The 15572-nt window shown below is 41.3% G+C and overlaps 1 protein-coding gene across 4 annotated transcripts in view; it reads right to left on the minus strand.

The window, feature by feature from the left end:
• The window catches only part of LOC109921271 (LIM domain only protein 7-like), a 218675-nt gene extending 203522 nt beyond the window's left edge, over positions 1-15153 (minus strand). Inside the window, exons 1-2 of one of the 4 annotated variants that reach the window (XM_048598226.1) lie at positions 14993-15153; positions 14364-14434 (exon numbers count right to left, since the gene is read on the minus strand). In XM_048598226.1, the coding sequence (XP_048454183.1) occupies positions 14364-14434; positions 14993-15068 (147 nt within the window). In that variant the 5' untranslated portion in view covers positions 15069-15153. The remainder of the gene's footprint in view (positions 1-14363; positions 14435-14992) is intronic. The other 3 variants (XM_048598224.1, XM_048598225.1, XM_048598227.1) reach the window with 3 other exon arrangements.
• Positions 15154-15572: the final 419 nt, after the last annotated feature.

Consider the following 15572-nt stretch of genomic DNA (forward strand, 5'->3'; position numbering starts at 1 on the left):
TATCTCAGGTTCTCCAGCATCTGCAGTCCCTACTATCTCAGTCAGAATGAAGGGATCAGTTCTCTCCTTCCAGTCTCCATGTAGTTGATCAGCCTACTTTGTCCTGAGCTAGTTATGTCAGGCTAATGTGTTTTGTACCTCACTCAGTGTTTGCTACCCACACAATCAGCAATTGGCCAGTTGTCTCTTGGCAGTCTCGCGATCATCCACATAGCTGGTACTCTGTTCTCCAGCTGTGTCTCAACCGAACTAGACAATAATCTTATTTCAACCAACTTTTTGGTTTCCAAAAACAAGCTCATGTGGCAGATTTGTTACAAATTTAACAATAACTTCACCTTTAATTTATAAAATAATCTCATCTAGAACATCAACTTGCAGATTTCCATCCATTTAATTCCTTTAACATTAGCACAGCTACACAACATCAATCATGTTTACAAGCTTTGAATGAAGCTAGCCAGACCCGAGGAGTTAACGACCAGAAACTTAGACCAATGCAAACAATTTCACACTAATCCTTAAGTTAATAAGATAATTTGAATTCCAAACTATAAATTTAGTATGGCCCATCCCAACTCCCCTCTTCTTCAGGCACTTGTTTCTTTTATCCCAATTATTTAGTTCTTATGTACATCACTTTCCCCATCACTAGGTGTCATTATATTCACAGAGCAACGAGAACATAGGGGTTAGAGATAACAAAGTGTGGAGCTGGAGGAACACAGCAGGCCAGGCAGCATCAGAAGGGCAGGAAAGCTGATGTTTCGGGTCGGGACTATTCTTCAGAAAAAATGGGGTGATGTTTTCATTAACTGCCCTCAAGGTGTTTGAGCTAAGCTGTCTTAACTACCACAATCCTTGCGTGTAGGAACATCTGTGGTGCTGACTGGGTGAGAATTCCAAGATTATTGTGACTTAGTGTCAAGGAAGGAGAGGTGACACAATTCCAAGTCAGAATGGTGTGGAGCATGAAGGGGATCTTGCCGAGTGTGGTATTCCTATTGCATCCTTTGCCCTTGTGATCATGGTTTAGAAGCTGCTAAGGGAGGTTGCCGAGTTACCCGATGCATATCTCATGGAGAATAAGCTTCAACTGTTTGCTGATTTTGATCCGAAGCAAAATTCGTACTCCTTATTCCTGACAATTGTGTTTAATGCAATTTATTTAAATAAAGCACTTTGTAATAATGTGTCGGATCAACTGAATTATTTTGCAGAATGGACTGAATTTTTTTTTATTAATTCAAGGGATGATGACATCGCTGGCTAGGTCAGCATTTATTGCCCATCCTTTTATTACCCAGACAGCAGTTCAGAGTCAGCCCCATTTGCTGTGGGTCTGAAGGCACATGTAGGCCAGACCAGGTAAGGATGGCAGTTTCTTTCCCTAAAGGGCGTTAATGAATTGCAAGCAGAAACAAATGTAGGTGCTTTTTTCAGTCCTGACTCAGCGAATAACTGGTATTCTCTGACAACCAGCTTAGAATACAAACTATAGAGCAACCGCGGGTCTTTTTGTTTAGAAGGTCTACAGGCCGGTTACTATACAAGAGAGTGATCCAGAGATATGGAGGGACTATTTCTGCCGACTATTCACGCATTATGTAAATTTGTCGAATTGGGTGTCAGAAAATGTCAATGGAAAGGACTCATCCTTCCATACAAATGCCAATTGTGGAGAAATTCATGGCCTAGAAACACTAGTAACAAATTCACTTCAGCATATACTGTGACCCAGCACAGTCTTCAAGACACATTCTCGAAAGACCAAGTTTTTCATGCAAATTCTTATGCACAGAAATCTCATGTGAGGAGATAAACTTGTCCTAAATGCTTTGGCTGAGCAGGAGGTATTTGCAGCTCAATGCACTGTTATTGTAACTAATTGAAATGGAGGAAACCCGAAGAGGTGGCAGAGTGTGGACACTGGTCTTCCTCCTAACTCAAGGTGAAATGGAACCAAAGGGCCAGATTTTCAAAGCACCAGTCTGGTTAGGGTTGAGAAAGCTATGTATGAGGTCAGTTAAACAGTTACTCAGGAGTTAGACTACATAATAATAGCTTAATGTTTTGCTAGTAATTATTTACTTAATCTCGTTGGAACATTCCAAATTCTGACTTAAATGGATATTTTCTGATGGTTCCAGCATAGATGAATTGCCCAGCAGAATCTTCAATTTCTGGGCAATTCCTTTGTAGTGGGGATACTGCAGGGAACCCATGCACAGTTCCCATTTACTGTGGAATAATCACTATTTGGCCAGTGGAAAATCCAGGACAAAATCTCTTTGAAGGACAGCCAGACAAGACAAAAAGGCAGAGATTTAGTTTTTTTGGGAAAGGGATGGTGTTGCATCACATCACATCAGAAAAAACCTTTTATGAAAAGACACACTAACTCAGTGCTTAGAATAGATCATTTTAGATATTCTACCCAGTATTAACTTAAATCCTAACGTTTTAACAATTTTGAACTGCTGGAATCCTGCATCAGATTCTTGGCTTATTGCTTCTATTTAGAGTTATGCAGATGGACAAGTGAATCAGTTTTGTCTGTTATCATTTCAAGCACAGAATGGCTATAAGCAGTCCCATACAAATTATGCACAAGTAGGGAAATCTAAACTAGGAAGCCCAACTAGAACAATGTAATTAACCAAAACTCAATAAACACAATTTGATGACTTAATCAAGGATTTGTGCTTTTTATAGCAGCTTTCACAATCCCAGAATATCCTGAAGGGCATTACAGCCAATTAAGCACTTTTGGAGTGTGGCCACTATTGTACTGTAGGACACGTGATAACCATTGATCACAAAGGGTATGTGAAATTGCCCCAATAATCTGCTGTAATGATATTGATTCAGGGATATATATTAGCCAGGATACCAAGGAGGTCCCCTGCTCTTGAAAATAGTGCCAAAGGGTCCTTACATAAGCCTAACAACAGATAGGGCTTCAGTTTGATACATCATTCAAAACAGCTGGTCTGTCAAGAAGCAGTAGAATAAATCATAAATCTGCAAATAGATTGTGGGAGATTGAAATTTGACTTGAGCAATGCATGGGAAATATGTACCGATCAAAATATTGCAAGGTCTAGTTTGATAATTCATATACTTGAATTTTTATAAGAAGATCACAAATAATTTGCAACTATTAAAGTACATATATTTCCTTAAGGATGCACATTTGATGCACACAGTATTTGAAACACAACCAGTGATCAACTGGAGGAGCCAAGTTTTAATATATTGAAACAAAGAAATAAAACCCTGCAAAGTGAAAATGAACATGTTCCAAATAATCAGCTTTTAAATTATATGCAATTCTTCCTGTCAATTCAAAATTTCTGCCACCTTAGTTGAAGCATTTCTGCAAATGCAGTTTGGACCCAGCAGTGTAAAGATGCATTTGCAACAAACTTCAAAAGTGCCAAGTGGATGATCCATTTCTGCCTCTTCCATAGGTCCCCAGCTGCACAGTTGGAACTTGGGGCAAACTATCCACTGGTTGGAGATATACCTGACATATAGGAAGACGGTTGCGATTGATCTCCAACAATCATCTCATCTCCAGGAAATCTCTGCAGAAATTCCGTAGGGCAGTGTCCTAAGGCCCAACCATCTTTAGCTGCTTCAATGATCTTCCCTCCATCATAAGGTCAGAATGGGATGTTTACTGATTGTTGCAAAATGTTCACTGGTCTCTCCTCAAATACCGAGGCACTACATCCAAATGCAGCAAGACCTGGATAATATCCAGCTCAGGGCTGGCAAGTGGTAAGCAACATTCCGGCCACACAAGAGCCAGGTAATAACCATCTCCAACAAGAGAATCTAATGTCCCTTGACACTCAATGGCAATGCTATCGGTGAATCTTGCACCAGCACCTTGAGAGAACCATTGACCAGAAACTGAAGTGAACTAACTGTTTAGATACTTGGGCTACAAGAGCAGGTCAGGCACTAGGAAATGTGGGGTGAGTAACTCACCTTCCAACTCCCCAAAGCCAGCTCACCATCTACAAACCACAAGTCTGGAGGGTGACACAATACTCCCCACTTGCCTGGGTAAGTGCAGCTCCATTAACACTTGAAGGTTGACACCATCCACAACAGAGCAACCTGCTTACTGGCGCCTTACCCACAAACATTCACTGCCTCCACTACTGCTCACTGGTAGCAGTGTGTGCCAGCTGCACAATGCTCTGTAACAATTCACCAAAGCTCCTTACACAGCACCTTAGAAACCCATAATGGCCACCATCTACTAGGACAGAGGCAGCAGGTACATGGGAAAATGACAGCCTGGAAGCTCTCCTCCAAATCACACACCATCATCACTTGGAAATACCTCACTAATCCTTCAGTAATCGCTGGGTCAGAATCCTGGAACCCACCCTCAAAACAGCACTGATAGCATCAAATGAACTGTGGAAGTTCAGGAAAGGATCTCACCATTTTGTCAAGGGCCGGTAGGAATGGGCAATAAATACTTGCCCTACCAGCTAAGCCATAAATGAAAAAGAAGCATTTAGTGGAAATTTTGTGAAAGAATATTTAGCATAAATAACCAATTGTCCAAGAACGCTTCCACTGCTGTACTTCCTACTACTCAATAAATCTGTTGTGTTTTGAAAGCATAATGATTACATGCAAAATTCTAAAAAAAGGGCAAAAACTAAATTTGAAAATATTCACCCATTGTTGCCAAGTTAAATATTTGAATCATTTAGCTAAAAGACTTTTACGATGTTATAGATAAGTTATAACAACACAACAGTTCCTTTCAACTACGAATCACACTTGAACTCCCTGAAGATGCAACATTTATTGTTGATTCATAAAGCTTTACTGTGTGGTACAACTGGAGTGAAATCCAGCCATAATATTTTCCTTGGGGGAAAAAAAAAGAGAAATTTCAATCTATTTTCAGAACAGAAGGTTCAGGAACAGTTACAGACCACCAAGCTTTTTCTGCTACATAATCATGGCTCATTATCAGCCTCAGCTCCACATATCTCTCAACTCCACATGATCAAAAATCTGTCAGTCAATCTCAATATTAAGTATGCTCAACAGGACGGCACTCACTACCAACTGCGGTAAGAATTCTAAAGACTCTCAACTCTGAGAATATTTTAAATCTCAGTTCCAAATGATTGGTGACTAATCCTAAAACTGTTCATGTGTTCTAGACAGGCCAGTCAGGAGAAACAACTTCTGGAGTTGCTGGTCTATTGAGCCCTTGCAGAATCTTTGACGCTCAAATGAGACTACCACTTATTAATCAAAACTCCAGGGAGTACAAGTCCAGCCGTACTCCGCTTCATACTATAGGTCATCCCTGTCATCCGAGGCTAAATCTAGTGAACTTTCGCCTCAAAAGCAACAGATATGGGAAATCTACTGAACTGCATAGATTCAAGAGTTTAGCAAAGGGAAAAATATGGTCAGCTATGAACGAAAGGCAGAACTGGATGATACTTTCACAAATGAGGTAATTTGAATCATTCCACCTTTCCTGTCACTGCTACAGAGGAGTAATCCAGCTTTCAGTGCCAACTATGCATTATCACAAAGTTAGTCAGGATAAGCAACAATTAGTTAATAACATAGCAGCATACTGACATATGTAAAAGTTGCAACTCTTATGCAACTGAATCAAAAAGAAGAAGTGTTACTTTGTTCGAGAAAATCAGAATCCAACATCTTCCATTCAAATCAGACAAAAACACAATGTGGCCGCGCACAATCTACAATGCATAAATTTTATTTTTAATTGCAAATTCAAGCAACCACTTACATAGCAATTTAAATTCAGCAACCACTGGTTCACAAACGTTCAGACCTAACACTCTCAAGACTTGAGCAGTAACCCAGGGTTATCCAAACTTCACTTCGCTTCAGAAAGAGACTGACTTACATTTATAGAGCACTTTGCACAAACTCTAGATGTTCCAAAATGCTACACAGCAAATTGATGATGTAAGGAACATGGCAGCCAATTCGCACACAGCAAGCTCCCACAAACAATGTGATAACAACCAGAAAAACAGAGATTTTAAAATCAGGGAAAAATACTGGTGAGGATATAGATAATTCCCCAGTCTTCTTTGAAAGAGGGTCATGGGATTTTGCAAGTTCAACAGAAAGTGCAGATCAGGCCTCAATATGACAGGCCATCTGCAAAGTAGCAGCTCTGAAGTACAGTACATAGTGATATACTGAAGTGTCAGCCTGAATTCTTGTACTGAGATCCTGGAGTGGGACTTGGACCATCTCAGAGATGGCTGTGATACCAACTAAACGAGAACTTGCACGATATTTTACTTAAGGATCGAGATGGAACTGCAGTTCCTTTCTCCCCTCTTGAAACCATTGCCTTATCAAAGATACAAATTATTCTTCGCACTAAAGCTGCTACTGTAATAATACTGCAAACTCAAGAGTATTGGCAGTTTGTCAAATACTTGGGACAGCAGTTTTGATTTAATTCAAAACACGTGTTTGCTTGCAAGTATGCACAGCTAAGCTCAGAGATAAAGATCAGGAAGTCAATTGGAGTGTTTATACTCCTGCAAGTGTTATTTCAAAATAGGCCAAACTACCCTCGATGGACCATATACAGAAAAGGCTGGAAATACTAAGCACGGCAGGTAGCATCTAAGAGCCACAAACAGAATTAACGTTTCTGGTTAGACCTTTTATCAAAACCACTAAGTGTTACAAATGGAGCAGATTGTAACCAATTAAAAAAAGGCAGAGAAAGGGGCAGATAGTAGAAAGAAAAGGTAGGAAAGAAATGGAGAAAATAAAAGGCACAAAGATGAGTCCAAAGGAGCTGAAAATGACAAGAGCAGAATGCCAGCAAAAATGGTGATGAGAGCTTTGGTTATGATTTGAAATCGCTGAATGTTATCTTGAGTCCATAAAATTGTAAATCACCTGATATAAATAAATACTTCCACAGTTTGTGGCATGAGGTTGGTTCTTCACTTAAAGGTAAGGTCCTAGGGAGTATTGCTGAACAAAGAGGCCTTGGAGTACATATTCATAGTTCCTTGAAAGTAGAGTCGCAGGTAGACAGGATACTGAAGGTGGTGCCTGGTATGTTTGCCTTTATTGGTCAGTGCATTGAGTGTAGGCGTTGGAGTGTTATGTTGCAGCTGTACAGGACATTGGTTAGGCCACTTTTTGAATACCGCGTTCAATTCTGGTCTCCCTGCTGTAGGAAAGATGTGGTAAAACTTGAAAAGGTTCTGTAAAGAGTTACAAGGATGTTGCTGGGGTTGGAGGGTTTAAGCTATAGGGAGAGGCTAAATAGGCTGGGGCTATTTTCCCTGGAGCGGAGACTGAGGGGTGACCTTATGGGGGTTTAATTAAATTATGAGGAGCATAGATAGGGTGAATAGCCAAGGTCTTTTCCCCAGGGTAGAGGAGTCCAAAACCAGAGGCCTTAGGTTTAAGGTGAGAGGAGAAGCTTTAAAAGAGACCTAAGGGGCAACTCTTTCACACAAAGGATGATACTTGAATGGAATGAACCGCCAGAGGTGGAGGCTGGTACAACTGCAACATTTAAAAAGGGATCTGGATGGGTATATGAATAGGAAGGGTTTAAGAGGGATATGGGCCAAATGGGACTAGACTAATTTAGGATATGTGGTCAGCATGAATGAGTTGGACTGAAGGGTCTGTATCCATGCTGCGCATCTTTATTACACTGACATAGTTGTAAGCTGAGATACATGTTATGCAATAATTCCAGGATCCCAACAGTAATGAAGGGATCTTAGAGTCACTTCGTGGGAAAGAGTAAAAATCTTACTGAAGGCCTAAAATATCAACATTTGAAAACTAGTTTTAGAAATTTTTTGACAAACTTGTAAATTCAAATGAGTGTGGCTATGAACCAGAGTACATATCTACCAAATCGTGTGTTCAATTTCATGATTGTTTGCCACTTGTTGAGGTTACTTCTAATAATCCACCACAGGAGGTCCAAATACAGGCTTTGATCACTTACTCAAGTGTTAACCCAAATACTCTGTACAAGACCAGGTAATATTCTTATTCAATTTTGTTTTTTGTAATGTGGGCATCCCATTATCCAAATTCCAATCTTTCTTCAAAAGAAACTTAAAAAGATCGACAACCTAAGTCATAGGCTAATATGGTTCATGTCTTCACCTTCACTCAGCTAGGGAACAATTAATCTTATCGTATGCTGTGTTTCCCCATTTTCCAGTGTCTGACACCACCCATCTCTCAACCTCTCTCCAAGACCTGTCCACATTGTTTTGAAAGCACTAAATCGATGTTTATAGGTTCCTGCTGACACTATCCTCAAGGATGCACAATGTTTATCTCACACAAGGCTCATTAACCCAAGTCTGCTTTCTACTTTCTCCCCTGTTTCACTGTGTAATTTAACTAACAGTCGCCACCGCACACTCTGCCCGCTCCCCTCACCACCCCCCACCCCCGTCCTACCAGCCCTTGGCCCAAGCTCAAGGTGGTCAATGCAGCAGTGGTGCCCTTTCCTTTACAGACCACCACCCATTGAAACCAGCCAGATATCCAGCTTACAGTTATGAAGGTATTGGTTCAGACCACCTGCAATACACGGACGTATAGGTCAGGACCCAGCTAATGGACAATTATCCCAATTTCTAAATCCCCATTGGTCTTTTCTACTTGGCCTTCTTGTGCAATAAATAAGGCACGGTAACAAACAGGCAATAACCAGGGCATGGGAGATAATCCGAATCCATGGGTGTAGCTGTATGTTAGTTCCCCAATTCCATAGTTCCTCTCACCAGGTGATAGAGTCTATTCATTCAACATCATCCCCCAAAGGCACAGGCATGTTGCTGGAGCGTATAATATGACTGAGACAAACTGCTGTGCCTCACACTTAGACTGAGGTAAGGTATATGGTCATTGGCGGAAGAACATAGGAGGACAAGTTTAGATTTTGCTCCAAGTGTCTTTTATGCCTTCCAAACCTTGAACAATGACAGTTCCTCTTTATATGTTTCAACCTTCCTCCCTCTCACTTGCACCTATGGGGTGTAAGCACACTGAATTTTTCAAGTATTTTCCTCAATTGGCCATCACTTATCCCGAGCAATTTTTTTTTAAAACTGTGTCATGGGGATATGGTGCATAGGAAGTGGCAATATATACAAAACTAACAGCATCACCTTCACATTCCATGCATTTCAGAGTATCATACAATAAAGAGTCTGTCAGCTCAACTTTCAAAATAATAGCTGCCAGCAATTTTTCAAGGTCTGACGCAAACAACAATTATCTTTACTCATCATTTCATTTGACAGAATTAGTGGATCTGAGGGTACATGTCTTTCTCTTACAATGCTAGAGGAGAAAAGTAAACATGCACTCCACAAGCAATTAAATACAGAATAGATGGCCATGAGAGTGCAGATAATAGCATCGCAGTCTTGTCACTGAACAAATAATCCAGGAGTCCAAATAATGCTTCAGAGACATCATTAACATTTGGATACTTATGCCAAAAATCGAGAGAGATTTTCCAAAGACTAGAAAAGCTACAGTCTGATTTTCAGAATGCTACCTTTCCACCAAAATCCCAGATTGTTCAATCGTCATCCCTGGGTATGTGCTGTCTCACAGGCAGGGCAAACCCACGGCGGTTGTAATCAAGAGGGAGTGTTCCCGAAAATCCATTACATTTTACTCTGAGTCCCACAAGACTGTGTGGCGTTAGGTCAAACACAGGACAGGAAATTACCTGCTGGTTACCAACCATCATCCTCTCAAGAAGCCTAGTCAGTTGACTAAGAATGTAGTGTAGAATAATGCCAACATGACTTTAATCATTGCTCTGATTGAGAAAGCTCTTGAGGACCATGTCCTTGCCTCGTCTCACGGACTGCAAAGGGTGAAGCAGAGAAACACACTGTAGCCTTCTGCTGCCGCTGTCTTGTTGAAATCAGCCAGGAGAAGCAGCAAGCACCTTTCCCTAAGTACAATCAAATTCCTTAGCATAGAGTAAGCTGTTTAAAGAAAGTGTGCTCTTTGAAATTGCTTACAGCTTGGACAGACCCAAAAAACGTGTTTACTATTATCAGCTGATGAATCTGTATTCAATGTTTAACACAGCTGGAAGGAGCATTGAGGGTAGCAATGGCAGACAATGTACCCTGGGTGAGAAATTTCTATGCCCAACTGTACACAATTGCAGCTCAGGATTACGAATATTTAAGTGCTTTCCTGCTAGATTTGACCTGTGACAGAACAAAAACAAGGGGAAAACATATATAACTTGACCCTTACCAATCCACCCAAAATAAATGCATTTATTGATGACAAAATCAGAGTGATCACTGCATAATATGGAGACAAAGCCCCCTCTCTAGACTGAAGACTACCTCTTTGTGTTGTGTGGCATTACCATCATGCTAAATTGAATAAGATTTATAACACATTAACTGCAGGCTATGCCCAATTCATTGAGCCAGGAGACTAATAACCTTGGTTCAATGAGTAGAGTAGGACAACTTTGCAGGAGCAGCACCATGCCCACTCGAAAATGAGGTACAAACCTGGTAAAGCCACACAGCAGAGGATAACATGCAGGTTAAACAGCAGAAACAGCATCCAGTCTGCTTTAGGAAAGTCTCATGTTCTTGTGTGTTCCAACTCCATCCACATTGTGGCTTTTCTACTCAGTGATGGGCAACTCCATGACATGACCACAAGATTACTCCAGTCGTAATGCCCTTGCACACAGAACAATTGTTGTCAACACAAACTTCTGCAATGCAGCGAGACCTGGACTATCAGTAACACTGGAGAAATTTCACCAATGTCTCCATCACGTTCTTCAGCATTAATGACAGAACATTGGACAATCACTCACTTCATTCTTCAAGCCTACAAGCATTCAGGCAAATTTTTGCACAATTAACTGCAATGGGATGGATACAGCATCTGAATTACTGCATAGATTCTGTTTTATCAACTTTCAAAATGGTCAACTTTCCAGGAGGACGCCAAAGAAACCACGATAAAAGATACTTTGAAGCTCACCTTGAAAGTAGCAGCATTGATAACAATGACAAAGACGTTACCAATTGTGCAAAATGCAACATCCTGTACATCAAGCTGCATTGTGCTTTAAGTCTGAACAATTAAATGATGAGGCAGAGGCAGCAGTAGAGAAGGAAGAGAAAGAATAAAATTCCGCATTCTGGATCCCACCACCTCCATGTATCCCAAACATCCATGGGTTAAGAATTAAGCTGTTCAGTCACAAATAGAAACCTGTCACCCTAAGTGGATGTCATCGTCAAATCAACGGTCAACCACGATGACTGTGGTCACCTCTGACTAGAACCAAACTGGACTAGCCATATAAACAATGTCTACCAGGCAGGTCACGCAGGGAAACCTGCAGCAACACTCAACACTCCACAAAGCTTGTTCCTCTACTAAGCACAGTTCAGGAGTACAGTGAAATACTCCCCACTTGCCTGGAGTGTAGTTCTAATAACACTCAAAAACCTGACATCATTTACAAAGAAGTCTACTTAATCCACACCCCATCCACTACCTTAAATATTCACTCCCTCCAGTACCAGCACTGTGGGTGCACACTGCAGTGGTTCAAGGTGGGATTCACCACCATCTCTAGGACAATTAAAAAATGCCAGTCTTATGATAGTCACATGACCACTGTTCATTGTCATAAAAACCCATTTAATTCACTAGGGAAGGAAATCTGCCATCCTTTCCTGGTCTGACCTACATGCACCCCAGACTCTTAGCAATATGTCCTAACAATTAGAAATAGGCAATAAATAATGGCCTAGCCAGCAATGCTCACATCTCTGGAAGGCATTAAAAAAAAACTGAAGTAATACATTTCCAAGATTTGCAACTGTAGTGATCCACAACTGGTCTGAAATTAAATAAAAATACAAGTGGTATAATTGTTTTTAAAGATGATGTAATTACACAAAGGTCCATAAAAAAATTGACACCAAAATCATTAGCCACACTAATTCAAACTCTAATCATTTTGTACAGTTTATTATAAGATGTTGAAGGTTCCAAACTTGGTTATTAATAACTTCTACTGGGCAACCAGAGAGTCAACTCTGTAGTTGGGAGTTTCACTCCCACAGATCCCCATAAGTACTCCCAACATTAACAAAACACATCAACACTTGATCCTGCAGACCTCTTACTGGGTAAAGAGTGAATTTAGTTTACTCAGAGCCTGAGTAATCACTCAGTCTCTGCAGTCCCTTTCCTCCCACCTCAAGTTTCAGGCAATAACCATACCAGCAGGTTGTATTTATGTAGCATGTTGAACTTTAAAATGTTGTTCTGTGAGGCTATTAACTATCAGATTAAAAAAAGTGGCAGCAACTCACATAGTGAGATATTAGGGCTGATGACCGAAAGCTTGGTCAAGGAAGTAAGCTCCTAGAGAGTCCTGAAGATGTAAACAAAGAACAAAAAGGGGCAATGGGAAGTTTAGATAAGTTACAAAACAACTTAGGGCCTTAAAAATGAAGGCAGGGTCACCAAATCTAAAGTAACAGACTCTCAATTCTCAAAGCGAGAACTGCAGAGGGCTGATTTTTCAAAGGGTTATTGTGTTGGAGGATATTACAGAGGTCAGAAAGGGCAAGGCCATGGAAAGATAAGCATTTTAATGTAGATACATTTTCATCAGAAGCTATTAAGGTCATCAAGCATGGGGTGGACTGTCAAACAAGACTTGGTGCAAGTTAGAACATGGGCAGAGTTTTCTATCACCTCAAGGTTAATAGAGGGTACAGTGCAAAGGCTAGGCAGCAGTGCGTTAGAACAGTCAACTGGAGACTGAACAAAGATATGGATGAGGGCTTCGGCATGAGCTAAGTTGGGGCAGGATCAGACAATGGTATTGAGATGAAAATATGTGGTCCTAGTGAAGGCATGGGAGCGTGGTCAGAAATTTATGGAGTCTGAGTTAAACTCAGTGGACTGATAAAATGACCGTTGGGGAATGCAGTGACATAACGAGGTCATCCAGGTGGATGCCAGGATATGAATTCCCTGATTGGATCAGATTAACAGCCCCAATCAGGGAGCCCTGGCTGACAGACAGAGCCTCTGATACTCTGGTTTATATCACTCAGAACTGCCCGAGGAAGCCACACCAGTGTCAGTACTATGCCTGTGTAAACAAAGGGCGACGTGGTGACAGGATACTGGCCTTTGTGGATATATTTAAGCGAACACTAATGCTAGCTGTCTCAGTCTGAAATGAATCTAGTCAGCACCGACTTTTGCTTTCTGCCACCAGCCAAGTAAACACTGCAACCATTTAAATAGTTTGCCCTTAATTCCTTGGGCTTTCATTTTAATAGTCCTCACTTCATGTGTTAAAAGCTTTCTGAAAGTCTGTGTATTTACATTTACTCCCTCACCCTGAAGAACATTCCCAATAAACAAATAATCCAACACGTTTGTCAACTCTCATGTAATCCCCGGTCCCACTTCTGGTCATCTCTTGGAAATTTCAAGATTAGCAAAGGGGAATTCCCATAACAATTGGGTCTGACAAAGTCCTGATCCAGATTCCACATCTTTAGTTCTGTAACTTGCAATAAGTTTGTTGAAAAACTCAATGAGTTACATTAGTTTTAAAGACCCTGATAATTTGTGTCACAAGAAGTCACTGATTCCTCCCTTGTAAGAGATTTCATATGTGTCAAAGGATAAATACATCTTTTAAAAAAGTTCCTTCGAGTACACTTTCACAACACTGTAAACCCAAGACACTGCATATCTATCCCATACACCTGTCTGTACCGATTATCAAAGTGCCAACTTCAAAGCAATAAAACTACATTAAAAGCGGCTGCTGCAAACAGAAACAAATCCAGCATCCTAAAAACCTCACCTCTCTGACATAGAAAAAAAACAAGTTGCAAGATTAACGAGATAAGCAATAGTTCCATAAACGGGCCCTAGGTGGGGGGGGGGGGAGGGGTGAGGAGACAGCATCATCAATCATTGGCTGAATGGAAAATATTTTTTAAAAGTCATTGAAAACTGTCATAATAAAAAAACTCTGTAACGGTTTTAAACAACCTCAGGATGCGCTCACGGATAAATGATTTACTAAGAAGTACTCCACAGAGAAACTGAAGCCGTCATGTTAAAGTTGTTTTAAATTATCCTAACTTTGGGACAATAAACAACTGGGAAACAACATGCCAGAAGGAAATAACCACAGAGCTTGCTCAATTTGTGTAACATCCCAAAAATACCTTTTTAGAAACAAATCTGGAGAAAACTAATTAACTCACCTCTACCCATCGCTGACCGTCTCTGAATGCCAAGACATGGTCAGGATCCGCCTGCTCTTTCCACTCCATCGCTAGGTAGCGGACCACGGGGAAAAAGAAAAAAAATACACGCAAGGTCAGTTTGTGACCAACACCTTTGCCAAAAACTCGAGACGTCGTAGAACGCGGTTGCAGTGAAAGAAGCGAAGTTGGGGAGAGGTCAGGGACCGGGATCTGATGTGCAGCCACTAGGCTACAAAGCGGCGCTGTGAAAAGCTCTCACACTGTGAACAGTTTACACGGGTAAAGTGGAGCAACAGCTAATTACACTCGGGAACCTGCACTTCAGTTATAGAATAAAACCTCCCCAACCCTCTCCCCGCGGACTAAATTAAATATTTCAAGCACAAACGGGCTGAGCTCTACCTGGTTAAACGCCATTTAGTCCACTGTTTACTGCTACAACTCACCCACTTCTTCCCCCCCCACCTTTAATTTGCCCGGTTCCTCAAGTTTAGGGAGGCGTTTTTACTTTTGCATTAATTGTAAAATGAAGCCAATTCTCCCTTTAAGATGTTCCCGTCACTTGTTGCGCTGGACCAGCGAGGTACAGTTTTAGAAACGTATGTTAAGCCTGCAGTCTGTCGTACCTTGTCTAACACCTCCACCTGCAGGGTGACCGCCTGGAAGCTCGTTTCTGCCGCTTTCAGGCTCTCTCTCTCTCATGTCCCTTGGCAGTCTTACACTTCCTCGCACATTCACCAGCGTCGCGTCTCACCTGAGTGTTTCAGAGAGAACTATGAACTGAACAGTTCCGCTAATCCGCCCAACGTGTCACTCAACCCTTGCACCCGCCCATTGTATGATAATAAGGAACACAGCGCTGTCTCACTTAGCACGGACAGTCACCCTTATCCCCAACCCCCCCTTCTCCGGTGCATTGTGTGTGAATTGCTATTCTGCTGTTTGCATTTTAAAGGCGAGGTTTACAGACATTTAGATGTAAAACAGCGTATGTGCAGAGTGTCAGAGCACTACTAAAATGCCCCAGAGGACCAAAATGATAAAGGTTCTCGCTGCTTAAGGTTCCGGATATACCGTGATTCAAGGAGCTAAACAGATTACTTCTATCACTGATATACCAAGGTGTAGAGCTGGATGAACACAGCAGGCGAAGCAGCATCAGAGGAGCAGGAAGGCTGACGTTTCGGGCTTTGACCCTTCTTCAGA

Source organism: Rhincodon typus, chromosome 6 (genome assembly GCF_021869965.1).
Source record: "Rhincodon typus isolate 14 chromosome 6, sRhiTyp1.1, whole genome shotgun sequence".
Classification (NCBI taxonomy): Eukaryota; Metazoa; Chordata; class Chondrichthyes; order Orectolobiformes; family Rhincodontidae; genus Rhincodon; species Rhincodon typus.